We start from the raw sequence: 26,875 nt of genomic DNA on the forward strand, positions 1-26,875 counted from the left end.
CACTTTTGATACCATATTGTTTTTTTGGTATTGCTAAATACCAGTCACTGACACTGACATGAAATATAACATTTGCTATGTATACACTGCAGCCTTCAGTATTCCTTTTAAGCTGTCCATAAAGTCCTTTACCATGTATGGCCTTCTGCCCTGGGAAATGAAAACATCTGCTACCTCACTCCTACTAGATGTGTTCGCAAGAATGTGTTTACACACACACACACACACACACACACACACACACACACACACACACACACACACACACAGGTCTCTCAACAACATGTTATATAGGCATGGCCTGTATATACACTGCTGGTTCTACATTAATATGAAAGCTTACTTTTGCTGTATGTAAAAAAAAAGACATTAATAACCCTCCAAGTGCATTAAAAGGAACCTTGACAAAATATATTTGAACCCTGCTATTTCTTCAACTATCTCATGCTGAACATACTGCGCCCCAAGGTCCGGTCCTCCATTGGTTGTCTGCTGAAGGCACATTCCAGCTGCTGTGCCCTGGGTGACGTCCTGGATCCTGAGGATATTCGTAGGGCTGGTCATTAATGCGTTGGCGGTGGTAAACAGAAGGACAGGGTGCAGCAGTACACTCCTGTTCTGTCACGGGCCTCTCATCCGGGTCACAGAAAGACTGGTCCACTGGCTGGGGGTAGTTGGAGCAAACCACTTGTCTGGTGGCTCTTCCTACACCACAAGTCACTGAACACTGTGGGAAGGTGTGGGAAGAGAGCCAAAGAGTTTTAAAAACAAAGGTGAAATAGAAGAGCTGTGATTTTTAATGAGAAAAAAATGCTTGGAAAAAAGAAAATCTACTGCATGTTCTGCAAAGCTCTGAGAACTATATTATGTTTTTATAAGACAGAAAAATGTGGGCTTTTGGATACCTTAAGTAAGAATCAATGTTTCAAACCTCGCTACGTGTTGCACCATGAGAAGCGCCGTCTTGTGTGACCAATTGCGGAAGCTCCACTACCACCACCACTACTAGTCTGACCAAGACAGACCAATCACCAATCACACAGGTTCCCAGAACCCCCTTTATAATAGCCCCCAGCCCCAAACCAAGCATACCTGCTTTCTTCCCTACAAAGATCACTAGAACTCCTCAGCGGTCCTGAGCCAAAATGATCCATCTTATGCTGATGCAACCATCAAGGTTAGACCATCAATGTGGGTATTTCTAGTTTAAGGATTAACTACTAAGTTATATTTGATGTACATATTTACATCAAGAGATATTCTTCTAGTAGTGGTTGTTGCATAACTGTAACACATCAAGTAGCTTGAGTTTTATGTTTGTTTAGCTATTGCTAGCTGAGCATTAGTGATTACTGCTACCACTGAATATTGTCAGGTAACCATTGGTGGCGTCTTGCCCTTGCCCAGCTGCTTGTGAGTTGACCCATCCCCTCAGGCATCACCTGGGTATCAACCACACAGAGGAACCTCTGGGATGCCTGCACTTCCACGAGCACTGTGGAATATTGCTTAGCAGAGAACCGGGGTTACACTAGTAACCAAACATTTTCTATATACTCCTAAAGTCTGGATAGTGAATGACTGCTTACCCTTTTTTTAAATTTTGCTTTTGATCAATTTCAAGATTTTTTTTTTTTAATTTATCTCTCTCATGACATTTTTGTTGGATGTTTTCCATTTTCTGAATTACATTTGAGCAATGTTATTTTCACTGATGTTCCCATGAACAGATTTGCAGTATTTCGTGGTGAGTTCTTTTGATGGGAAGCCCCCATGAGACTAAAAACATGAATACAACAAGAGTAGAAATCAACATTATGTGACATTAAAATGTAATCTAATTAGGGGGGGGGACAATGGGAAACTCCCTTTTAACAAGAAAAGTCCTCCCACAAAACTATGCACAGAGAAGGCAGCCGTCTGCCTCGACCAGCTGTGGTACGTAGAGAGCAAAGAGGAAAAACATGATGAGTGAGAAATCAACAGACAATATAGAGTTGGCAGGTTGGTCCCACCATAAACTGTAAATCAAAGAAATCTCACTTGGGTTCAAATAGTATAAGGAATTTGTTTTTCACTCAAGCAAATTCATGCAGAAACTACAGCTCATCACTGACTCCATGCAAATGCTGGTTTAGTGACGTCACGAACAGTGTTTACAGCTCATTGTGTTTCAACACGATTTGAAAATTGTTGGAAACATCTGTTTCTATTCGACACAGCTGGATGTTTTACTTACAGGTGACCATTCTCCGGCGTGCCATTGCCCACAGGGGCTGAAGCAGGTGGCAAACTCAGCGGGGCGGGGCAGGTGGGCGCAGTAGGATTCGTCTGCCACTCCTCCGTGGACATCTCGGCAGCTGACATAACGAGCCCGCTTTCCCTTGCCACAGGACACGGAGCACTGGAGGACATGCACATACAAGCAGAGCTCTCTCACGTGTTCTCCATTCTTTAACTTCTTTGCTTCTATTTAGTACATGGGGATCTGCCAGGCCCGGGAGCCATCGACAGTCCCCTTTGAGGCCTTCCCCAAACCGCAGCTCAATTTATGCCAAAGCATTCACTTTTACCTACTAAAACGCTGTCAAACCTAAAATGAGGACGTGGGCCCAGCTAGTGAAATGGTTTTGTAAAGAAGGAAGGGCAAGCTTTATTGTGATATTTGGTAGCACGAAGCATTCAAAAGGTACTGCTGTCTGAACACAGGCAGAAAAATCAGCTCTAGATTTGTGTGCTTCACTTTACTGTAACCCCTCGACCATTTTGGGCTAGAGAGAAAATTCTAATGGTTCCCAAGAGATGAGAATTACAATATAAAATACATCCAGGAGTGCTGTATGACATGATGCTTATGATAAAGGGTTCAACTTTACCTCATCTAATTCAAGTCACTGATCTGGATCTTTTGGCCATGTTCAAAGTATTGGTGCCTAATTTCATTACAGTAATAACCTGGCTTTTTTATGCAGGAAAGGAGCAACTTCATTATGTTTTTTAAACGTATATACTGTGACTTCTTCACCTTACAAATGAATTCATTGTCACTGGTATCCTGACATAACTCCCTCAGCGCTCATAATTATGCTCTGAAGGTTTACTCCTGCCATCTCAGCGCGACACCATGGAAACATTTCTGAAGAGATGAATATCTAATGCAATCAAGCAGCTCTAGCTCAAACAGAAACATTAATATCGCTTTCATATCAATGTCACACTGAGGATGGCAATGCTGCTCCTTGGGGAATGCATGCATGTATATATGTGCATGTGGAGCATGTGTGTCTGAAAGACCGTACTGGCGCTGGCCTCTGACATGTGAGCTCACACCGGTTTTTCAGATTGACAGATGGGGTTCAATCTCAGAAACCGAAGACTCGTGTTTAGATGAAATCTGGTTTCCATTTGCTCCGAATAACAATGCAAAGTATTAGAAAGGCGGAGGGACCTCTTTGCCAAGACACTGGAGCCTGCACGTGTCTGCATATTGTATGTCTGTGTGAGTGTGTAGTTACAGCAGGGGGTAAAACAGAGGATTGTAGTTATGTGCAGTATGTACTTTCTAGAGGAATGTTGGGATATACAGTGATGTTGAATATGTCAACCTAATATTCGTAAACACATAACATGACTTGAGTGTGGTTGAGACACACACGCACAAACCGCACACAAATTGCTCCATCAATATTCTTATTTTTCATTCTTTGTCAGAGGCCTACAGTCCTACTTTCACTCGATCTACACACACAGTGATGAACAAAACAGTACAAAGATTATGCTCTAACAGATCCACCAACCTCAAGTTATTTCCTTACCGCAGTCCAAGAGCCATATCTCCACTGAGTCAGGAACTGCGCAGAGTTGTCTGGACGAGGAGTGCTTTGTGCTGGAGAGGCTCGTGAGCATGATGGCATCTCACAGTCCTTCAATGACAAACATTGTAACAAACTGCCCTGTGATGAGCTAATAAGCAAATATGCAAGGATCTTAAGTTGTCTTAAAGGAATAGGGTAAATTAAACAAATTGGGGCAAAATATGGTTATTAATATACCCCAAAAATATATCATTGCACCTTTCTAAGCCCTAGAACCCTAAAACGTAGTACTGTTGAAGACAACCTGAAATCAAACACCTAGAAACGATCACTTATCTATAAACTTTAAGATCAGTCAAATGCCTTGAGTGTCCATCATTGTCAATGGACATCAAAAAGATTTTTTAAGTCAGTGTTACCTGTATGTTTCCCCTTCATTCTGCAGAACTATGCATGTTCCAAGATTGACACTAAAAGGCTCTACCTAAATTCTAGTTTCTTTATATGCATCTAAAATCTGAGTAAAGGGAGGGTACCTTTGAGCAGAATTTATGACCTCAGCTTGTTTGGAAGCCAAACAAAACACCATTAGATTAGTTTTCAAGCTAAATCCAGTAAGATTTAAAGCGGCACTTGTCCATGTCTATATCTTAAAAAATAATCTGCCATATCGAGCCTTACCACAACTTTTAGCTCACTGTTGACCCACAGCTGCAGTGTTTAGATCAGTTCCATCACTCTTGCCAACCTTCTTTCCAGCCACAGCAGGCAGCTGTTTTCACTCAAAAGGCTCTGATAAACCCACTTTACACTTGTGTTACCTGACCAGCACCAAACCACAATCAGCTGGCAAGTAGATGGGGAACATAATAAAGCGTTTAGCAATTTAAAGTGCTAGTCTCCCCATTGGGAGCTGGTAAAGCCAAAACAGGAAGGTTAATGTTGGACTTAATGCTGATATATTAACATTCATTTGTAGCTCTGACAAGAGTGTTGCTGGCACTGCTTCATTTCTGGTGGTTGTTCAGATAGAAGAAGTGTTTTAAAGGTGATAAAATACAGATGCTTTTAGTGCTTTTTCCACTTCCTCTGAAGTAATCAGAAATTACTTAATGCTGTTTTAAAGTGACTTAGGAACATAAACTCATCAGTAATCTAAATTGTGCGTGCCACTTGCCGGATTTACAGTAGTAATGAGCGTTGTGTGTGTGTGTGTGGGCAGGCGGGCGGGGGGATGCATTTTGGATTCATATATTTGAAGGTCACATTACAATATATTTTCAGGGAGTAGTCCCATAAAAAACGTAACTGTTTGTGAAATATTTCGCATTATGGTGAAATTACGGTAAAATCCACTTAAAACCTATTAATTAAGACTCTGTATGGTTGACTCTTGACTCGATGCACGATCTTAGGTTTCTTATTACCTGACTGTCTCTGGGCATCGCTGCAGCATTGCACTCTCTGTCATCTACTGTGTCGCCGTAATCCCCCGACACACACCTTACAGCTCTCATCTGGTAGCCATGGTCACAGGTCACTGAACACTAAAAGAAAAAAAACAAGTTACACACATGCGCACCTATGCCAACTCTGCTGAAGTTGGAGGTTGAAGGTTGATATCTTAGACAGGGCCTTAGTCAAGGTCCTGCTCAGCAGAGGCCCTGACACGTACACACAGACATCCATTCACATACACACCCGGAGCCTCAACTCGACCCTTTACCCAGTTCTTAATTCACATACAAGGCTCTCCCATCATGTTTAGGTACCACACGAGAGCACAGAAAATGCCACAAGATAGATTTATTTGATCTGCAAATTATAATTACCCAGGCAGTAATGAGTCAATATATTCCAGCTCTGTAAATACTACTATCTGACTTAATACAAACATGTCTGGGAGCGTATTATTAGTTACAAAACTACACTATGAATGGTGAAAAACGCCCATTCATGCCTGTTTTATTTAGTTTGTTCTTTACTAAAATGTAGTTAAATCTACCCAGAGACAGTGGGAAATTTGTATATTTGAATGTGTATGTGTGTCTCTAATAGTGTGGGTCAGGTTTAGTCTTACAGGATATGAGGGCAAAGTGAAAGTAGCATAAAGGAAATGGGAGCTGGTGTCACAGTAAGCACACTTTGCTGTAACTTGCAGGTATATCAGGTTACACACACGCACTACAAATCTACACTGAGTCTCCTACTGCCACATTCTCTCTCTTTGACCACACACATATCCACAACCACATACACAGAGTAAATCCTAGGCACTCACACATGCAACCCATTTCCTCAGTCAAACACTGAATGGAGTCACCTCGCCCCGCTGTGTCAGTGTGTGTGTCTTACTCGTGTGTGTGCGCAGAACTCACCGCTCCCCAGACGCCAACTTGCCAAGATGCACACTCGGGCAGCTCGCAGCTTCCCACGGCAGGGGGTTTACTTGTCATGTCGCAGAGGTGCTCGCTCAGCTTCTCCTCCCTGGCTCCCATGCTGCAGGACACTTGTCTGTGCCTCATCCCTTTCCCACAAGTCACCAGGCACTGATGGTAGAAGAGTTGTAGGTTGAGGTTTGTTTGTTTTTTATGAAGTTACTGAAAATCTACGAAACAGTCGATGGTGAGTACACATTTTTATGCTAATTGTCCTGTCCTATTTATGCCATTGGTGTGAACACTATAAGAGAAAGCAGTTATACTTCAAGCTGCAGGTTCAGGGTATCCCCTGTATTACATCACATATACACTATATATAGTACGCCAGTAATTTGATTGTTTATTATTTGCATGTGGCTTTGCAGAAGCTTACTTTTATGAGGTGTGTTGAACTCATCCTCTCATTCTGAGGAATAAATCATTTCTATTCTGGGATATCTGTTTCTGTGTGGTCATATCTGCTTGTCTAAGAGCATCCAGGCTCACCTCACTCCACTCACTGATGATCCACTTCGGACACGGGTGGTCGTTGCAGGTTTCAGTTACCACCCTCTGGTATTCATTGCATTCTCTGTCCACGAGCCGGCGGCCCAAATTGTTCATGCAGTAAGACTCCCTGCTACGGCTGCCACGTCCACATGTCTTAGAACACTGCATATGGAAAAGTCATGCAGGTTGGATGGCTTTAAAGTCCTTAACCGGGCTAGGCCCTCACAATGTACAATGTAATTTCCTCCGACTGTACCTGTGACCAGGCGCTGTACTGCCAGCTCTTCAGCAGACAGTCACCGTGGCAGGGCTCTCTGGTCGTTGGTTTGGGGATGTCGGCACAGGCACTGGTCTCCATTCTCTCGCTCTGTCTTTTCATCCGGTTGTACTTCATACACTGAACATCCAGGTTGCGATAGCCTGGGCCACATTTAGCTGAACATTCACTTTTTCCAGCAACGTGCCACCTGCGAGACAGAGAAGGGTTGTCATGAAGTGTGGGCGTGCACGGGAAGTGGGACCGTGGGACATTAATACACACCTGACTTCACAGTCTATGTTGCATGGCTCGTTGACGGCTTCGGGATGAGGTAAATGTTCACAGCGTTGGTCCGACACCTCAAGGTGATCGCTCCTACGCACACACACTCTCTTCCGTCTTCGCTCACCTACACACACACACACACACACACACACACACACACACACACACACACACACACACACACACACACACACACACACACGCACAAACAGTGAAATAAAGCAACGTTCAGATCGTTCAACATCTGGTAGTCACTTTACTTAAAAATATCACATTTCATCGCCTTTAACAAGTCTTGCTAGCTTTCTAACATTCAATCCTCCAGCCTTAGGGTTGTGCAGGTCTCACACCCCTCAAACACACGCTGTGCACTCAGATCCACTGGGAAACCGAGTAGCTTGCTACTAAAACGGAAATTTGTGGGGTGTAGTAAAACCAGGCGAAGGTGAAGGTGTCAGGTAATGTGATTACCTGGGATCAGAATGGGGTTGCAAAGAAGGGGCTCTTTAGAAACCAGATGCCGATTGAGTAAGTTTTTAAAATCTAGAGGTGTGAGTAACATGATGGAGAAGAAATCAAAATATTAATAATATTAATTAATAATAATATTTGCACTGAAGCTCACACTATACATTTTGATCTTGTATACTTCACACTTTTGGAGTGTTTGGCCATTGACTCTTCACAAAGACAAATGCTGCACATTTTGAACAACAGTGAGCTTAAAAAATATTCATTTCTGTATTTATGAAGGCATCCCAGCAGCTCAAAAGGTCCCTTCCCCCCATTTCTGAAGTGATTTTAAATTCACAGAAGCCAATGAAAAATGATCGTGTTCTTCATGTGTGGAGATTTGGAAGCCAAGAGATCTTACCCTGGCAGATGCGGTTGCACTCGAGCCAGGAGCCTGAGGGATCCCAGACAAACTGCTCCCTGTGTTCCTCAATGGGTATGTTAAAGGAGTAACGAACATCTGGGTTGTAGAGGTTTCCCACACACAGGACCTGTGGGAATAACGTTGGAAAAGGCGAGGTCAAAGGTCTGACATGCTTATTATTTTGTCCACACAGAGTTCTCACCTCTTTAACAGAGGGATTAAGATCAGTGTGTCACTAGGTGAGAACGAAAGCAAACTTTTGCAGAAAAGAGACGCAGAGGTGAAAACTGAAGCGGTGTGGGGAGAAACATTAACAGAAGAACACACAGTATGCAAATAATCAAAGCAGAACTGATATAGTAATAACATAAAGTTGACTTAAGCATTAAAAGAAAACAAACTTCCTATTAATACCTGCAGAATGAGCTCCTCCTCAATACGGTCAGTGCAGTTAATGCGCTCAACTTTTGTGTCTGAGCCGCTGTAATCAATGACGGTTCCCTTGAAGTCGATTTCCCTTTTGAACATGGCCACCACAAAGTTTCCATTCAGGAGGAAATTGGAATGGCTATCGGATAATGCTGGAATGACATTCGAATAAGAACGACACATTTCACCACAAGAGACAGAAGAAGGAAAGCTTTGCCCTCTCAATTTGAAGTTTGGGGAATGCGCGAGACGGCATTTGTCACTTTCAGCCTACATTTAAAGTAAACAGTCTGGCAGACAGCTGCCAACCTATTGTTCTGCCGTCCGAGGAGGTACCGTATGTTGAAACAGCGGTGACACCAAATTGCATTTATTTGGAGTCAGACTCCGGGACTCTCTTCGGTGATTGACACTGGAGTGGAAACAAAGGATCTTCACTGACTGCAAATACACACAAATACCTAAACAACCACCTCTGAATTACAGTCTGTGAGTACATGCCAAAACAATGCATCTAATCAAGCCTAGTAAAAACTTTTGTTGTTTTGCATTTAAATCTGCAAGTTGTGCAATGCCAAATAATCAGAGAGAATTGACAATGATGCACGCAGATAACTTATGGCAACATATCACATATTTCTTATGCCTGCAGAAGAATTTGTGCACTGTCCAGAATCGTGTACGCATAAATGAAGAACAATGAAGAAAAGACATTAATGTGCAATTTTCATTACACAAGGAAAAAGAAAAGAGCGAAGAAAAAGGGAGAAAGATTGATAGCACCCATGGGAGTAGCCAAATGAGAAAGCAATTATGTTTATTTACTGAATTCAAAGTAGCACTCATTCAGAGCATACTCGGAGTACTGGCGACAGAGACGTCTGATGTTTCACCAGCTCTGAAAGGCTGTTCTTGACTCACGGCACAGCGCAAACGCTGTATTTACATGATTTTTGTTTTTCAACCTGTTTCGTTGGAGTATTTTGAAATATTGTCACAATATACACGTAATAAATGGAGAAAAATGGCGCCTGAACTTCTAAGCCACTGACACCCATTTATGTCACCCTGATCTTCTCTAAACAAATTCCTCCATATTGCACCAGCTGAAGTGGCAAAACTGAAAGGGTGTTGCAAACATTGACCATATTTAATGCAGACAGCACTCCCAGAATTGGCGGGGCAAAAGGGGTCCACCAGAAATTTCTTCTGACAATTGGAATTAAAACATCTTGAACACAACTTGATCCATCTGAAACATGGATGCCTGTACACTTTACAAAGGGGGCAAAAGAGCTTCTCTCTTCTCTTTTGCTTGTCTTTTTTCTTTTCCTGTGTCCTCCTCTTGCTCACATGCAAGCACAGAATAGGTCCATCTGACCCTAAAACCCTTATTTCTACTTCCATGCAGCTCAAGCTCCACATGCATCTAATTAGCACTTATTGCTGCCTCATTTATCTTTCCGAGTGGTTGACACTCCATTTGCTTACCCTCAACCAACGCTCCTCACATTTCCTCGATATACGTGCTCAGTAAAAAAAGAGAAAAAAAAGTCCTTTTCCTTTCATTTTTGAAAACAGTTTGACAGTAACTTGGCTCGTTTCTCGAGTTCAACCCCTTTTTCATTAACATCTGCCTTTACTGCTCTGGGTCACCGAGTCAGCGCGGTTTATGGTCATGTTCGGGGTAATGGCATTGACCTATGAGATGAGAACCGAAGAAATGTAATGTATACATCTGACTGGTTTGGACTGCCACCGCATTCAGACTGAATGCTTTTAAATTTGACCTGGTGTTGCTTTAAAAACCACACCTTCTTACTGGTACACTCACCGAGGTAGTTGTCATCTTCTGGTTTTCCAGAGTAGCTGACCTGTTTGATATCAATGTTCATGGCTCCAGCTGGAATCCGAACCACTGTGTTGTAACCTAAAGAAGAAGAAAGAAACAAAACCAGGCAAACAAGAGACTGAGACCGTTTTTAAGAACTTTCAAGAGGGAAAAACGTAGCTACGATAACACCAATGCACTGAACACTCCCCACTGTGATTTCCATAATAGCTTCACTATGCTACACCAAATTCCTCTTAGGGAAGTTCCAACCACTAGGGATTTAAATGTCACACTTGGAAAAATACAAAAAAAAAAAAGTCTAGTCATCTCAAATAACCTGCAGGAGGCCCTGTTATAGTCTCAGAGGCCTGACCGTTAAATTATATGTAATTATTCCCTGGACTTACCTTTGGCCTGTAATTACTACACCAGGCCTGTTGTCCCATGATAAACTAACAGAGAAGGCGACTGAGCATGAGCAAGAGAAAGAGCCTGTGAAGACCAAAATATGATAACCGAGATGCAGGTATGAAGGTTTAACAACAAATTAAGCAAAACACAGAACCAGCGAGACCAAACTGGGACCAGAATTTGCATGAACTGCATTCATAATGAGCAGCTGTTTGGTGCAACCATTGTCTTGCACTTTTGGTCTCTCTAATAGACTGCCTTTAGTCTAATGTTTGCAACAGGTGGTGGAAAGGTAAACTAGGAGTCGATTTATTATTTACTCATTTCCTTTTTCATATAGGCTCAGCTTGAGAGTCACAAGTGAGAAGTGAAAGGAATAAAATACAAGAGGTGGGTTTGAAGCGATCTGACAATTAGCCTGACACCTTAAGCCACTCGGGGGCAGCACTTGTTTTACATATCTTCTTCTCATCAGCCTTGTAGATCTCACACATGTAGGTCTTTCTCTTTCTGTCTGTTAGTCTTGATTTGAAATGAGCTGCACCAAACAGAGATGACAGACAGTAAGGTTTTTTTTTCGTCTTGACACTTTTCACTCATAAAGATTTGCGTGAAACAAAACAAAAACCTTGCCAAAGTTGCCTTTTGAGTTCACTGTTACTGCTTTTAAGTGCTATGTCACATTCACTACCTAGAGCCACTTGGGTAACGATAAGCTCACAGGCCCACAGAAATACATCAGGAACAGCCAACACTAGACCCTCCCTGAGGCTACGTGGTATCTCCTAGCTTAGCGACTGACCGCACACACAATCAGCCCTCACCACAGAGTGACCCAGAAAAGAATAGTAAATACAACACCCCGAGGTTAAAACAAACAAACAAAAAAAAACTTGCACTTGTGGAATGATTTGGTTTACCTTGTACAGACTACTTTCTGACACTAGCGAGAAGGAATACTATATAGTATTTGCTTTGCTAAAGAAAATTAGCTTGTGTTTTTAATCCCTTAAGTATTTTGTGTACAGATTATTTTCATTTTAAGTGAAGAACATTGAGGAAACTTCAGTAAAAGGCGGATGGTGTGGGAGTTCTTGATTCACAATAACTATCAACAGTTAATGTAAGTGAGTCACCAATTCCTGTGTTTTAACACAGTTTTTTAAAGAATAATAATGTATTTGTGCTATTTGAAGTATTATCGGGCCTTGGTGTTAGCTACAAAAGCATGTTTAATACAAATTGTATTGCGAACATAAAGATATTTGTTTACAAGTAAAAGGAACCAGACTTATGGTTGACAGTTCATCATTTTGTGTCGGCTGGTGAAGAAGGATTAAGGGGAAAACTAAGTAAACACAATGAATGAAACGCGGACAAAAAAAGGAATAAATCAAGAGACATGAAAAGAAAAAGAATAAAAGGTTCAATGGCAAGAAGACAGGCTCAGACTCAAGACAGGAGCAGAGGGATATCCTGCCTGGGCTACACTCCCACTCCTTCTTTTTTCTTTTTGTCGTTCTTATGGTTAAGCCAGATTTCCAGGGCTGAGGTCAGTGCCTGATTTGGTTGAATACAGTCCTCAAGCACTTTGCCACCCCTGAGCCAAAGGAGCGCAGAAAAAGGAAGATGGATAGAGATGCTAAAGTTGAGTGCCAAACTAGCACAGTACAAATGACAGAGGCCACACCCATAGCTTTTTATGCTAATGCTGGTCCTGTTTTACTGCCCAGACTTAAAAAGGATTGGATGCAATCAGCAGTTGGCCCACAGTGAGGCACTGCTTTAAGCACCACAGCTGAAAGGGGATGATGTCAGGTTTGTGTTTGCTATCAAAAGACCAGACTGAGTGACATGAACAAAGTTTGTAAAGCTTTAGAGCAAACTGCTTTCATGTATTTTTTCCCCCAAAATTTGTCCAAAGCATACATTGTTCTTCACATCAAGCTTAACATGTTAACCATAACCATACATGACATCAGTGCCTAATATGAACATATTGAATGTCAGTGTTGTAGCCTCATATAACTAAAAGTCTTTCTAAGCTCGTCTATGTTTGCTGCATATACAATTTATAACAGCCTGTTTATTTGCAGAATGTGCTGACATATGTTTTGTGGAACAGTCAGTTATTAATGGACAGAGCGTGCAATCTGAGCTGAGAGGGACTTACCATACTGAGCATCATTGAAGGTTCCTTCCAGAGTTTTGCACGATGAGTTGTCGCCGCCACACACGCCGCACTTGTCGTTCCTGGCCTTTGAGTTCAGCACGTGATCGCAGCCCGCTTGCTGCAGAAGTGCAGAAGATAGAAAAGACAGAAATGTGTGCTTTAGAGTGAAGCTCCTGACAGCGCGCAACTAAGCTGAAGCTGACGGCGTCGGAGGGTATGTGAGCAAGTATTGCTTTGAGTGTAATCGGGAAAAACAAGGAGCACGCAGACATACCCTGCAGAGGCCCTGCACACAGATGTCGTAAGTGTCTGGCCCGCACGGTGTGCCGTCGATGACACGGTCCTTCAGTTGATAGTATGCCGTAGTCCCAGCAACCCGGCAAAAGAGCTTGCACCGATCCTTCATTAATACTTAAAGGATACAAAGAAAACAATTAAATTAAAATTCTGAGCAATAAAGATACATTTTCAGTGAAATCCTGCGAATCCTTAGGAAACAAACTTTTTAACTTAAACCTATTTACTTCTTTGTGACCCTCAGCAGACTCTTGCTTTATCTCTAATATTTAGACTCTAGAATATCTAGAATATTTATTCTCTGCATTTCGTTGCCCTGTACCTGTGCATGTGCAATGACAATAAAGTTGAATTCTATTCTATTCTATTCTATTCTAGATGGTATCTGACAGTGTACCCAGACCGGGGCTTGGCTTCTTCACTTCAGCATCAATTAACTAAAAGAATCACTTGCAGCAACTTTGCCAGATGGTAATCTCATGGGGCAGACTATCTAGGCAGGGCCTGACATACATCTGTAAGAGAAAGCTGCCAGGAAGTTCATATGGAAAGACTTTATGTTGCCCTTGATTAGTGTCAATTAAAAGTTTACTTAAGGACACCTTAAAAAAAATACAGCTGTAGATTTTTATCATACATTCATCAATTTCTCAACAAAAATTGCCTGTCTTCCCCTGCCATGTATTAAAATTCAGGCACATTAGATTCAAATGCAATGGCTGTGGAGGCGTCGCAACTTTGTAGGTCTTGGTCCTTGCTTCTCTCTTACACACACTTGTGGATTTACAGATAAGTTTATTGACGTATTTGTGCAAACTGTGAGTAACTGGATGCAAACAAAAAATCACTTTAAAAATGTGGGATGTGGTGTTTAAGGTGAACGTTTACGTAAAGTTAAAGCTACATGCTCAGTTGCATTTAAATAGTGTGTATTGCTGATGGTGTGGCTTGAATGGTTTGGGTATACTCACTGCCACTGTACTTGGGGACCCAGCGGACGGTGGGAGGTAGACCATTGATGTTGAAGTGTTTGCCGTCAAACTGAGAGCACTGCTCTTCCCGGAAATCCTTCTGTCCTCGTGGGCATGGCTCAGTGTTGCAGGAGCGGAACTTCATTCTGCGACCCACACAGAACTTACCGCCGTTTCTGGGCCTACAACAACGGGAAAATTAACGATTACAGAGGCACTACGCAAAGTTTGAATTTAAAAATCACATTAAGTGATCTTTAAACATGTTGTTCACATCCAAATCATAGTTATCGCACACATATTTGCACTCTGACCGTCAATAACGATCTCATTATTTCTTACTCAGGCTTGTTGCAGTCTCTAGTGGTGCTTCTCGTTCCTCCACCACAGGACCTGGAGCAAACACTGTAGGGCCCCCAGGGACCCCACTCGCCATGGACTGGTTGCAGATCCAAATCTTTATTTACACACATCCCATGTCTGCAATACTGAAATGGAACACACACAAGCAAGAAGAGAGCATGTTAAAATGTATAAAAGCAACCCCTGCATTACTGAAGGCAACATAATCTAGTACAGCACACCTGGGCACAGTGTTCTTCTTCGCCATCTCAGTCATCGGCTTATTAGATCTTTAGTCCCACATGAGAAAATTGCATTTCCACAACACAATCGATAGTAAGAGGAAATTTAATGAACACAATGACAATCTGACACTCACAAAAGTGGTTTAGTGTATCTCTAACCCGACCCCTGTATTCCAAACTTTATATTTTATAAGCCATCTTCGGAATTAAAAAACAAAATACAGGAACACAGAGCTTTCATGCAACAGACCCAATTATCCCACAAATAAGGCTTCCAGTGTCAAGCAGTGTGTACCCGCTAAGCAACTTTTGCCAAAAAGAACTAATACCGCTTTCATAAGCAAAGCACAGCACGCACATTTCCCTTTGTGTGTAACCAAATCCTGCTCTCAGTGACTAAGATATCAGAGGGTCCTGTTCAGAGAAAGAATGCAGGACAAGACGGCGTCTGTCTGGGTACGTAGCCCGCCGTCCGGGCACACAGGCGAGGGGAGCAGTGGCACCATGATAAGGAAACTCTAGAGTCGTGATAACAAGAGGAAGAAAGTTCATTACTAGCCTGACATCAGAAGCTCCCTTCTCCTGCTCAGTTTTTTTATCCTTTAACCAGAAAAGGAAAACGTTCTTTCTGGACACCTCACAGTGTTTATTTTGACTGCACTCCGTTTGTCGGGAGCTTCATGTCCATCCTGTTACTCCCACCCCCAGCTCCAATCAGCTGAGAAATGAATCTACTATGTCTAATCCTTTTTCCACTACGAGGCATTTGAGCCCCTGCGTCATGTTCTGAAGACTCATGAGAAAATGGAAACAAAACCGTGCCACATTTACTTCACTGGAATTTTATCATTTCAGCTCATTAGCCAGTGAGATCGGTCAATCAATCAGAGGTAGCTCCTGGGCAATGGCTGACCTGGTTAATTTCTGCTTTAATGCAAATTAACAACATGTATTCATTACCTCAGATGTACAAATGCAAAAGGGCATACACAAAACCACATGGAAGCAAGTACTATTTGGCTGCTTCTGCTATCCTGGCTTTGTTTGCATGTGTGTTTTACACACTTGTGGGTCTTTAATGATGGAGTGTAAAGTCTGTACACAATGGCAGGCAGGTGTTAAGAGCTGCAGGGTATGGACTAAACAAGCCACAAACATTTTCATAATCCGGGCCTAGTTTGAGGAATTCCCGGGCTCACTCCTCCTGAGTCCGAGTCTAGCGTAAATGCAAACTGAACGCGCCGATAATTCTGTTGGAGCGCAAACAATGAATTAAGAAAAGAATCAAATGGAAAGTGCTGAAAAGAATTTGATAAAGCATGCGCATTATTGGAAATAGTTTCCATGCCACAGAAAAAGGCAAACAGGTGCTGGACTTTGGAGCTCACCGAGTTCATGGAACTGTCAATGAAACACATTTAGGCAGTAAGTCCAAAAGCTTTCCTTTGTTACAGCAAATAGTTTCCCCTCCCCTTGCAGCCCCCCACGCTCAACTTGAGGAGTGTCAGCCCAGACCTGAGCATCCCTTCTATACCTCTTCTCCAGGGCTACCCATCCCCCCTTATCCCCTCACGGTGAATTGCAAAGGCCGAGCGGAGACCACCAGAGTGCAGACAGGCAGCAGGACCCAAGGAGCTGTCAAACACAAGGCTGACTGTCTGTCACAGAGGACCACGGACTGTGTAAGCCTCTGAGGCATTCCACTATCCATGCTGGCACCCTCTGTTTACATCCGTTTTGTTTGGCCTGAAAAGGTGATGTGGTGAAAAAAAAGAAAGGAGGAATGGGGGGTGTGGTGGGGGTGGGGGGGGGGGGGGGGGTGGAAACCAAAAAAAAAAAGAAAAAAAACACACATAAGTGCGCAAATGTGAATGTGTATTAAGTGTTAAGAATGACTGCTTAGGGTCTGAAGGCACTTGGATCCACACTCACTTCCAATTAGGTTCCTACCAAAGAGCACATACACATTTGGAAAACACTGAAATAAAAAGGCGCATTTAGCAAAGCCCAAGTGCCCATTAAGGACACCAGGCGAGCCTCTTTTTGCTGAAAAGATTGTCAAATTTTGACCTCAGCTGGGAATGTGTTGAAACACTTGGAGGTCCCGTGAGAGAAACCCATCCAGCTGTGACTAGCATGTGTTTCAAATTAGAAATTTCACAAAGGTACAAGCTAACTTACCAGCTCATATGAAAGTATGCATATGTGCATACACCTATATTGCATGCATATATATATATAGATCATGTAAGCTGAAATATACCCAATACCTTTGCCTCTTGGCTCTTAATGACATACTCAATAAAGATTAAATGAGTAGCCCATGGAGTCACAGAGAGCAGTTACCAGCATGCTAACTCAAACAGTGAAAATAGTAAGGACAGCAGCATCTGCTCTGAGCACCTCAGCTGCTTTGGAAGTTAGCGCCCTGTAATTGCCAGAAAACTGTTGCAGAGAGCGCCTCATTTCTGAACCCAAGCCATACATCACAAGAGGAATGAGAAGGTAGAGGACTGATTTAAAAAGCACTCCGCTCTTTCATTTTAACACGGCCATTTCCAAAAGTCATCACCTTTCATGCGGGCGGTGCCTTTCTCATGCCTCTGGGTTAGGAGTTCACCTCGGATGGTTGGGGGTTTGTGTATTGTCTCCAGCAGCTGGGAGCCCCCTTTCCTCCCAACAATGCAAAATTAAAACAGACTGCAATCTTAGAAATGCTAGAAACATCTGGAGCAACCCCTCAAAATGCGATGGCATGGACCACCGCAGTTAATTTTCAATATGGCGTCATTTTGTTTTACGTGTTTTATCGCTTGTCCTGGAGGTGAGGGAAGCTGTAGAGGCCCAATGACAACATAGGATCATCTGCAGCACTTCCATTTGCTGGCCATGCGACTGGAAATCAGTCACCTTACAGCTGCTTTTACAGAGTGGATACACACAGACTCATTTTTTAGCCCATGCACGTGTTTTCACTGTCAGTTCCTCGAGTCTCCTCTTTGGTCGTGTCTTAAAAGACCATAAGACAAGACAGAGAAATGAGAAGACACATTGGAAGGAGTGTGGCAGACAACAGGAGAAACAACAACCTCTAATTTTATCTCCTCTTTGCTTCCTGTCCTCATTTGTGGTCTCCGTTTTTCCGAGGAGTGTAAGAAACATTTCCGTAATAAAAAAGGATTGATGATTGATGATTTTAGTAAATTGATCACCATTTTGAGAAAAAAAACCTTTAAATATAAACCCAATCTGTGATTAGAACTTAACACCAGAACTGAGCAAAGCCACAATGTTACAATGCCACTCAAAGGTATAAAAGTATACAGTACCATTTGCTGTTTGATCCCGACAGACCCTGTGTCCAGGTAACTACCAGTCACACTCGTACAGCTGTTGTGTATATGTGTGTTTTCAAGTGCCATTATGTCAAAATGTGGTCACAGAAAAACTGCAGGTGGATCTACCAGCTAGTGGTCAAATGTTCATCTGTTTCTGCATGTCTCTGACTTTGGACAGGCACTACTAAAACAAAGATCTATGCAAGACACACTTTTGTGTGGTCTTCCATAGTTGGCTGTGATACTGTTCTCAAACTAATGACTAGTAAGTGCTTACCTATATATGTGCTCACCTAGTTTTAGATACACAATTACACAATCTACATACAAATGCAAAAAAGCTTCCTGCAAACAGCTGTAACAAACAAGCTCAACTTCAGACTCTTTTTGCTCAGCAGCATGCATCTGTGTGAGCAAAAATAGATCAGGTAAACTTACCAAACAACAGACAGGCAGAGTCAGCAATTATTTTTTTATTGGTTATTTTTAAGAAAGTTAAGCTCAAACATCCTCAGGAAGTGGTGGAGACTGCAAATACATTCGTTAGGCACATATGTTAACTCTAAATGAATGCTTATGTTGGGTCGTTGTAAGATGTGTAAAGAGACAACTGCTTGCTAACAAGTTAGCCAAATACATTATTGTGTACGTCAGTGTGGTTCAGAGAGAATACTCTCATAAGTGTCTCCCTGAACCATCCTTGTACAAGCCAGGAAGGGTTGACTGGCAAAATGATTGCACACTGACTAATCAACATGTCTCTTCTTATATAGTTACATCCTGGGACTGTGAGGACTCTCATACTTGGAATGTAACATAGAGCATCCATAGGCTTTGAGTCCTGCTCAAGCAAGAAAAACTTGTTTAAGTTTGATACACATGTGCCCCAGTGCGCTGGGCAGTTCAGTTGTGTGCAAAGTATTTGAGCTATCATGTTTGCAGAAATAACGACACACAAACTCGACCAAAAACATGACCTCCTCTTGAGGTAATAAAGGCTTTCTACGTTAAGTCTGTGCTTGTGCAGGAAGTGGGTTCACTGCTACAGTCGGATGCAGTGTTTTCAGCTTCTTGCTGTTGTCCCATTATCTTGTAACTCTTTCCAAGTTCCACTGAATATATCGCCTTTCACACAGCGACGGGTTTAAATGTCACCACATTATAGCGTAATCAAGCAAATACACATGCAATGAAAGCTCCACTCAGTGGTTTCCGGACACAGAATTTCAATCAGTAAACTGCACGAATGCGAAAACAACAATCCTCTTGTTACCCCAAACCCACAGATATGTGTGCGATGATAGCAAATCAAAGTGGCAACATCCTGCAAATACCCAGAGATTAGCTGAGAGTAACACTGATACTGGCCTCGCGATCCCCATGCAGACGTGCACGCTCGCACAAGACTGCACACAAACGCACTGCCTGTCCCGGCATCGTACAACAAGTCTGTCAAGCTGCCAGCGGAGATCCAGCCAACACTCATCGCCTCCGCCAGCATACTCCATTCTGCCCCGGCTTCACTTTTCAAGACCCCACTATCTCAGCTCTAAATGGCTGAAACCAGAGCGGGTCGTCATTCTTTTCCAAACAAGATTCTGTAAATCAAAAGCAACTTCCTGTTTCTTAATTTACACTAACTGTTCATTTAAGCCATGAACAAGAGTATGTGGAAATCTTTCTTTCAAATATTTCACACACTAAAAACTTGGCTAGCAGCCACCACATTAAATAAATTTAAAAAACTAATTCATTGAATACTTCATCATTTCTTGCTGAGATGCTTTAGGTCAAAACCTTCATCCAAAAAAATAAAAAATAAAAAATAGAGCCAGCTTAAGCTCTGTTGCCTCTCTTTTGCCCCTCTGCCACCCGCTGAGCCACAACGTGGTGAGAAGCAGCACTGGGATCTTCAAAGGGTAGGATACTGATACAAGGCCTAGCAGCCCTGCACTTCGGCTTGACACTTATTGACCATGCAGGCTGGCCCCTAATCTATGCACACACAAAGACACATAGTTGCATGCACACATCTACACATGTGCATCTGCTCACACTTAAAAACAGGTACTTCTCCAATAAACGCACACATTGAAGCACACAATTAAAACACACACGCAAACAGTCGCAGCCAGGCGTGAAAGCGGCATCCTTTTGAAGGGTGAGGGGACTGAAACGGGGAAGGGCAAGAAAAGAGAGGATGGAGGGGGAAGGAGGGAGGAAGAGTGGTGGTGGTATTTATAGACAACAAGTGATGGGATGCCCTCGTTAGCGCACGGCCCACTGAGCCAGATGACAGAGGCAGCGGCCACGAGGTCATGTGACCGCATTACTCACTCCGGCACCCAGTGAAAGCAAAAGATGGGGAAGGAGGGTGGGAGGGAGACAAACAGGCAGGATTGGAGATATTCAGAGAAGAAGGGAACAGAGAGAGAGACAGAGAGAAAACTACCCATGAACCCTGCACTGCCCAATGCCCTGATTTAACTGAGCAGTATACAAACAAAGTTTTTCTCCACCTCCCTCTTTCATTTACAGGACATGCTACTCTCCCACTATTTGAGGCACTGCCCTCAATTACCCAATGTGGTCGAAACTTTGTTTCATAACTGGAGAGAGCAAAACTTCTTCCCAAAAAGCACAGAAGCGCAAGAGGGAAAATTAGTTTATGAGATGACATGGAATTGCTCAGAACGACACAGTAAGCAACAAAACACGTATCTGAAAAGAGCTGGGATCCTCAGTCCCCCAAACCCCCCCACCTCGACCCCTATCCCAGAGACATAGCTGCAATCCTACGAATCTGACAGCTAAAAGCCAAAAAGCCATGAGGGTCTGAGGCCCGTGCAGAGCCTAACACTTGAACCTAACCACGGACCAACGCAAAAGCAGAACCAAGACATGTAAAGAAGGAACAACGCAATTCTGGCACAAAAGAATGAAGAGGAGTCATCTGGGCATGCAGATTATCAGACTTTAAACATGCTCAAAGACACACAAGCACACCCCACTCAGACACCACATTAAAGAGCACTTGTGTGGGCAGGTGAGCGTTGGTGTAGGGTCCCCTGCTCTTTCAACTAACGCCACTTCAAAGAGCACCCTGCATGAAGATGAATCTGGGCCTCGGCACCACAAACAAAGGTGGTGCCACTGCTGACGCACACACAGGCAGAAATGAAAGAACATTTTTCTCTCATCTGTTATTCCAGAAAAAAAGAAAAGGAGAAAACATTCAGTGAGCAGCAGTTCTCTTGGTGAAAGTGCCTTGTTTGATACCAGAGGTCAGAGGAGAATGGCCAAGCTGCTTCGAGCTGACAGGAAGGCGACAGTAACTCAACCACTCATTACGTCCAATGTATGCAGAAGAGCATCACTGAACAGAAAACATGTGGAACCCTTGAAACAGATGGGCTACAACTAGAGTTGGATGTCTCAAGACCGGTCTTGGTCTCTTTTACGTGGTCTTGGTCTTGCCTTGGTCTCAACGGACTTTGGTCTTGGTCTCGCTGTCTCAGATCGACATAGTGGTCGGGAGATTTGGAGTCAACAGTATCCCTGACACACATTGTAACGTTCGATAATGTGTCCTGCGCAAAAGCATCAGCTCTAAGAGCCGTGCTTACAGAGTGCTTTGTAGTGAATCAGAAGAGTCGACTCCCATTGGGCGAGAGCCGGCTCCTCACTTTATTTCCTTTCACTGCTCAGCTCTCACACAGTGGCTCAGCTATGCTCCAATCCCTCCATATTGTGGCCAATCACATGCGAGGATATAGGATAATATCATTATGTGAAAAACAGAGAGGGTGAGCGACGCGGCAGTCAAGTGGAGCGTGCTTCTGTCCTCTCGGTAAGTGAGTGCATCGCAAAAACACATATATATGCCTGACACCTGTAAACGAAGCAGCATCTGGCTGCAGTTTAAAGACTTTTTTGTCTCATCTCGACTTTGTCTTGGTCTTGACTCGGTCTGTCTTGGTCTTGGTCTTGTCTTGGTCTCGATACCCTCTGGTCTTGGTATTGTCTTGGTCTTAGTTTAGGCGATCTTGACTAAAAGTCTAGCTACAACAACAGAAGACCACAGCGGGACCTGTAAGGCTCAGATTAGGAAACTGAACTTTGCACAGTTTCATCAAAATGGAACAATAGATGATTGGAAAAACCTGGGTTATTTGTTGCTGACCATAATCGTCCCTTTATGACCACAATGTACCCAGTATATCACTGAGTTCACTGTACTCAAATAGTCTCCACAGTCACCTGATCTCGGCCCAATAGAGCACCACTGGGATGTAATGGAACAGGAGATTTGCTTTATGTGTGTGATGCTGTCATGTCAACATCAATCAAATAGTTTCCAGTGGTTTCCAGTACTTAATACCTACAAAAGTGGCCTGAAAGAGCATGCGTCTAGATTTATTACCTATGACAATGTAGGCAAGGTGGTATCTTAAACATTTAGCTCAAGGCAGTATATGCCTACATAGTGATTCATAAAGTGGCAAGTGGACAGAGTAATCAAAGAAATTTTGAATTTGAAATAGAAATTAGTTGTGGAAGGTTAGATTAAACTGCAGCTAAATCTGGTTAAAACTATATATGATATGCATACAGTATATTTCACTGTGAAGTAGTTTCTTGTAAAATGCTGTTATGCATAACTGTTAAGAATAAAAACCTGACTTGATATAAGATTGTATGCTAGTCTCTTTAAACCTTAAATTAATTCTGATATAGACTAGTCTCCACTAAAGATCAGGCATCAGTGGTAATCTAGCTAAATCAGCTCCAGTGGGATTAAGGGGTTGAATCTTAATAAAGCAAACCTGTGTGCGATTGAACTCTATGTGTTTCTCCCACATTCAGGTCGAGAGCAGTATGGGAGCTACAATCCCAGGACCATTACTGTTTAGTCTGGTTGTTGTAGTTGGATTAAGATGTTAGCCATCCCCTGTTAACCTTTCTTCGCTAGACTGGGCTGATCCAGAACCTAACATGGTGAGGAGGGAGATAGAGCAAGATGAAAGGATACAAGGGATACGAGATTTACATGGGTCCACACTACAAGACTGCTGGAGGGCATAAGGTTAAGGAGAAAAAGAGAGCCCTCCTTCTCTCGCTCCCTCTCTTTCCTCCTCTCCAGCATGTTTTGAATGCTAAACACCAGCCCACCATAACAGCCTCCTTCACCTCCTCCTTGCTTTCCTCAGCCCTCTCCTCCCCACCTCCTGCCCAGCAGAATCACTGATGTGAGGTCTTTTGTGAGAGCGCTGGCTGGCCTCAGACTGGCTCTGTTACGGTCTGACCACTGACCCAATCACCCGCCTTTTAAAGAGGTTTTGGGGTCGTGGGTTCACAACAAGGTGACTCAACTGTGAACGGCGGTCGGCATCCTTTTTCAAAGGGCCCATGTATTTACCTTTCCCTATCAGGGCTCTCTCTCTCCCTCTTTTCTTTACATTTTTGTTTCTTCTTTTTCACCCCTTTCTCCACATATCTTAAGTAACTGACCCGTCTCAGGCCTAATTAGCATAGCATCCCAGAGCGAGGGGAACACTAAGGCTAATGGGGGGGTTGGGTCTCCGTAAAACACTTAGAGTACAGCTTCAAGTTTCTAACAAGGACCATCACCTGAACCCACTCGAGCAGGTTTCTACAATCAATGTGGCGACAGCATAGTAATATATGATAAATTATTCCTTTTTCTTGGCAGAGGAAATGAACTAGCAGGGAAAGGCATCATGATTCAAAACAGAACTCCATTAGAGGTTTGGCTTGTGTCATTAATTTAAATGCACTGACAGAAATATCACATTGTTAGCCTTTACTGCATCACAATAATTATTCATGTCCATTTACTAGATGAGAGACATGTGTTTTCCTTCCGCTGTGCAAGAAGGTGGAAAAAATCCTATGGAAACTCAGTGCTCAACGACTGTTTTTTGTGCGGTACCTTTAACCTACACTAGAGGTTCAGCGGCGGCATTATCTACACCTACATTCTCAAATGGGCAATTCTTGAATATCAGCTGGGACACCCTAAGTGTGTTCCTTAAAATTGTTAGCATTTTTGGTGTAGATGATTTCCCATAATCTATACATGGAGAGACTGAGACTTACCATTCCATGTCCACAGTCAGTGCCATCAGCGAGTGGCATGTGCTGTGTACGGCACCCTTTGTGGTCCCCCTCCGCACTCGTACACCACAGCCTCTTGCACTGTTTCTGTGGGGGAAAAGAAACAAACGCGAGCAGTAAATCATTTGGGAATTAACAGGAAAAGAGCTTTTCTGTGATGTGAATATCCTGCAAGGTGTTAAAGCATGTAGAAAACCCCTCTTATGCCAAAATATTTTTTTCAACAACACTGAATAACACAAGAAATAATTGCTCCAGCCATTTTGGTCTTACATAAGAGGGATAAAGCATGTGGTTGTAGTCCCAGTATATTAACGGAATTCTACAAACATTTCAATCCAAGCAGCTGGTAGTCGACTTTTTCTGATTCCCCGTTTGGTCAGTTTAAAGAAGTTTGACCCCATAATGGCAAGTCTATCATATTTGATACATGAGTTTTTAAGATCTCTACATCAACAGTGTGATTCATTTTCTCCTGAAATACCTGATATATACTATGAGACAGTAGCAGTATGCTACTATGAGCAATTAAATCACACTAAAATGAAGAATGTAGCAAAAATGATATGAATTAAAACTCAATTATGCAAAGTGATATTTAGTTTCCTTGTTTTCTTTTATCAGGAGGTTCAATTAACACTACAGTTTTCGCCTGATTACTTCATGGTTCAGGCTTTAAGGGGTTAAGTACTCAATGAATGCCTCAGATATCTTAATATAAGAACGAAGATGTGCAATTTTAACAGTTTTTCTACATGATAAATAAATGCTGTTGTAGTAAATGGAAGATATATGACAGTAAGAAAGAATCATAAGAAATAAGTGTGTAAAATTACAGAAAAAATATGTGGTAGCTCCTTAAAACACTGTAACAAAGTTTTGTTCATTCACAGAAAAGTCCTTGTTTACCTTTTTCCTCTTTTTTTAACTATACTACTACAAAACTATAATAGTGAGAAAACAGGAAGTTTTTACGTCTTACTTAGGTTTGAGTAATAAGAATGGCCATGTCGGAGTTTCAGTAACAAAAGCTAGAAATTCAAATAAATTCAGTTAATAGTCCAAAAATTAAGCCCTGCTTCACATGTTTTGGCCCAGGTGTCCAGTGGGTCAGATTGGAGCCTTCGGTGGGTCAGTTTCGGATCCTTGGCCTTATTTTTGTCCCCTCAAATGTTTCAGGTAAAGAAATGTTTCACTTTCATTTTTTACCGTGGCTTTTTAATCTATTTTGATAGCAAGACAACGTACCAAGTAAGGACAAATTTGGGAACCGGGACCAAACATCAGTTCACACTGTCTGTTGGCATTGTAGAGCTGACCAGGGAGGAGAGTGGGCATGTCATATGTTCTGCCCACAGGCTCATCAAGGAGGCACTCCCCATAGCCGGTGCTAAAAAATTAAATAAATAAATTCAAAACAAATCATGTACACATTCAACAGGCAGACTTTCACAGTACAGAATTCTTCATAACAATGTAGTAATTCCAACCCTAAAATGTATCAGCACACTTCATCTCTTTCATAAAAGCAAGGTAAACATCTCTGTGTCACTGTCTGTGATCATCCACAGATGTGTTTTCCTTGTGGGTGGTCTGTAACGTTACAGAGGAGAGAAACTGATACCGCTTCCCCCTTAAAAGCCTAATAGCAAACGCTGTCACTGTGAAACTGGAGTTAGGCGCCACAGACTGAATAAAACAGTATTTTGATGGAGACAAAAAAAGGGATCTGCTTACTGATCACATTTGTATTAGATGTATTTTCCTCTGCTGAAGGCAAACAAGAACATTTAGAATGCTAAAGCACCATGATTAAGTTAAATAAATCTGCACCAGCCCCAGCGCTGCAGTATAATGACAGATTGTGCCGTATATGAGCCACACCCTGAGCCATGACACAATAAAAGAGACAACAAAAGCACAGCTGGACTTACTGCGTCTATCCACCAGCAGTCTGCGTATAAAATCATCCGCATTTACGGCCGTGAATGGGCACAAATGAAACATGTTAGCAGAGCAAGGCGAGCCACAAAGGATCTTCTCTCGCTTTGTTTACTTTGGGAAAAGGAAACTTTCAGATGAGACAGGTCTAGATGTGTAATTAGACAACATGTCTGCACTGCTCTGACAAATTTCATCCTGGATCGAGCCGCTAAAACACCTGCTCAACAAAGCACCAGCTGATGTGACAGGCCAATAATTACACAGGATTATCCTCCGTTACCATTACTTTGTTTCTTTACCCTTTCATTTCCAGCCATAATGTAAGAAATTGTTGCAAATGCTGGCTTGTGGCAAGAGGAGGGGATGATTGCACTAGAAGAAAGCAACAGCAGTGGAAGACACTGAATGGAAACCACATAGCAGCCTGTCGAGGAATCATTCAGACAGTCCCATATTACAGTGTCTTTCAGCAGTTGGTCATCTGTCTAATCGGTGCACTGGAACTTAATGGAATTATTATTAAGACCGAGACAGACCGAGGCAGAAGGGGTCATTGTGGTCATATTTTAAATGAAACATCTATGTTC

The 26,875-nt window shown here is 42.6% G+C and overlaps 1 protein-coding gene across 1 annotated transcript in view; it reads right to left on the bottom strand.

Annotated features, from left to right (window-relative positions):
- LOC146569971 (A disintegrin and metalloproteinase with thrombospondin motifs 20) overlaps nucleotides 1–26,875 on the bottom strand; it is a 78,286-nt gene that overhangs the window by 23,376 nt on the left and 28,035 nt on the right. The window contains exons 10-26 of the mRNA XM_085282700.1: nucleotides 25,593–25,734; nucleotides 24,327–24,431; nucleotides 14,624–14,769; nucleotides 14,282–14,463; nucleotides 13,288–13,424; nucleotides 13,014–13,131; nucleotides 10,430–10,525; nucleotides 8,581–8,747; nucleotides 8,164–8,293; nucleotides 7,287–7,413; nucleotides 7,002–7,212; nucleotides 6,743–6,907; nucleotides 6,194–6,364; nucleotides 5,243–5,362; nucleotides 3,816–3,923; nucleotides 2,240–2,404; nucleotides 458–727 (exon numbers count right to left, since the gene is read on the bottom strand). Coding sequence (XP_085138826.1) covers nucleotides 458–727; nucleotides 2,240–2,404; nucleotides 3,816–3,923; nucleotides 5,243–5,362; nucleotides 6,194–6,364; nucleotides 6,743–6,907; nucleotides 7,002–7,212; nucleotides 7,287–7,413; nucleotides 8,164–8,293; nucleotides 8,581–8,747; nucleotides 10,430–10,525; nucleotides 13,014–13,131; nucleotides 13,288–13,424; nucleotides 14,282–14,463; nucleotides 14,624–14,769; nucleotides 24,327–24,431; nucleotides 25,593–25,734 — 2,560 coding nt within the window. The remainder of the gene's footprint in view (nucleotides 1–457; nucleotides 728–2,239; nucleotides 2,405–3,815; nucleotides 3,924–5,242; nucleotides 5,363–6,193; nucleotides 6,365–6,742; nucleotides 6,908–7,001; nucleotides 7,213–7,286; nucleotides 7,414–8,163; nucleotides 8,294–8,580; nucleotides 8,748–10,429; nucleotides 10,526–13,013; nucleotides 13,132–13,287; nucleotides 13,425–14,281; nucleotides 14,464–14,623; nucleotides 14,770–24,326; nucleotides 24,432–25,592; nucleotides 25,735–26,875) is intronic.

This window comes from Mchenga conophoros, linkage group LG7 (assembly GCF_057382185.1).
Source record: "Mchenga conophoros isolate Kocher_MC1m ecotype Shallow Benthic linkage group LG7, M_conophoros_male_GT1.1, whole genome shotgun sequence".
In the NCBI taxonomy this organism is placed as follows: Eukaryota; Metazoa; Chordata; class Actinopteri; order Cichliformes; family Cichlidae; genus Mchenga; species Mchenga conophoros.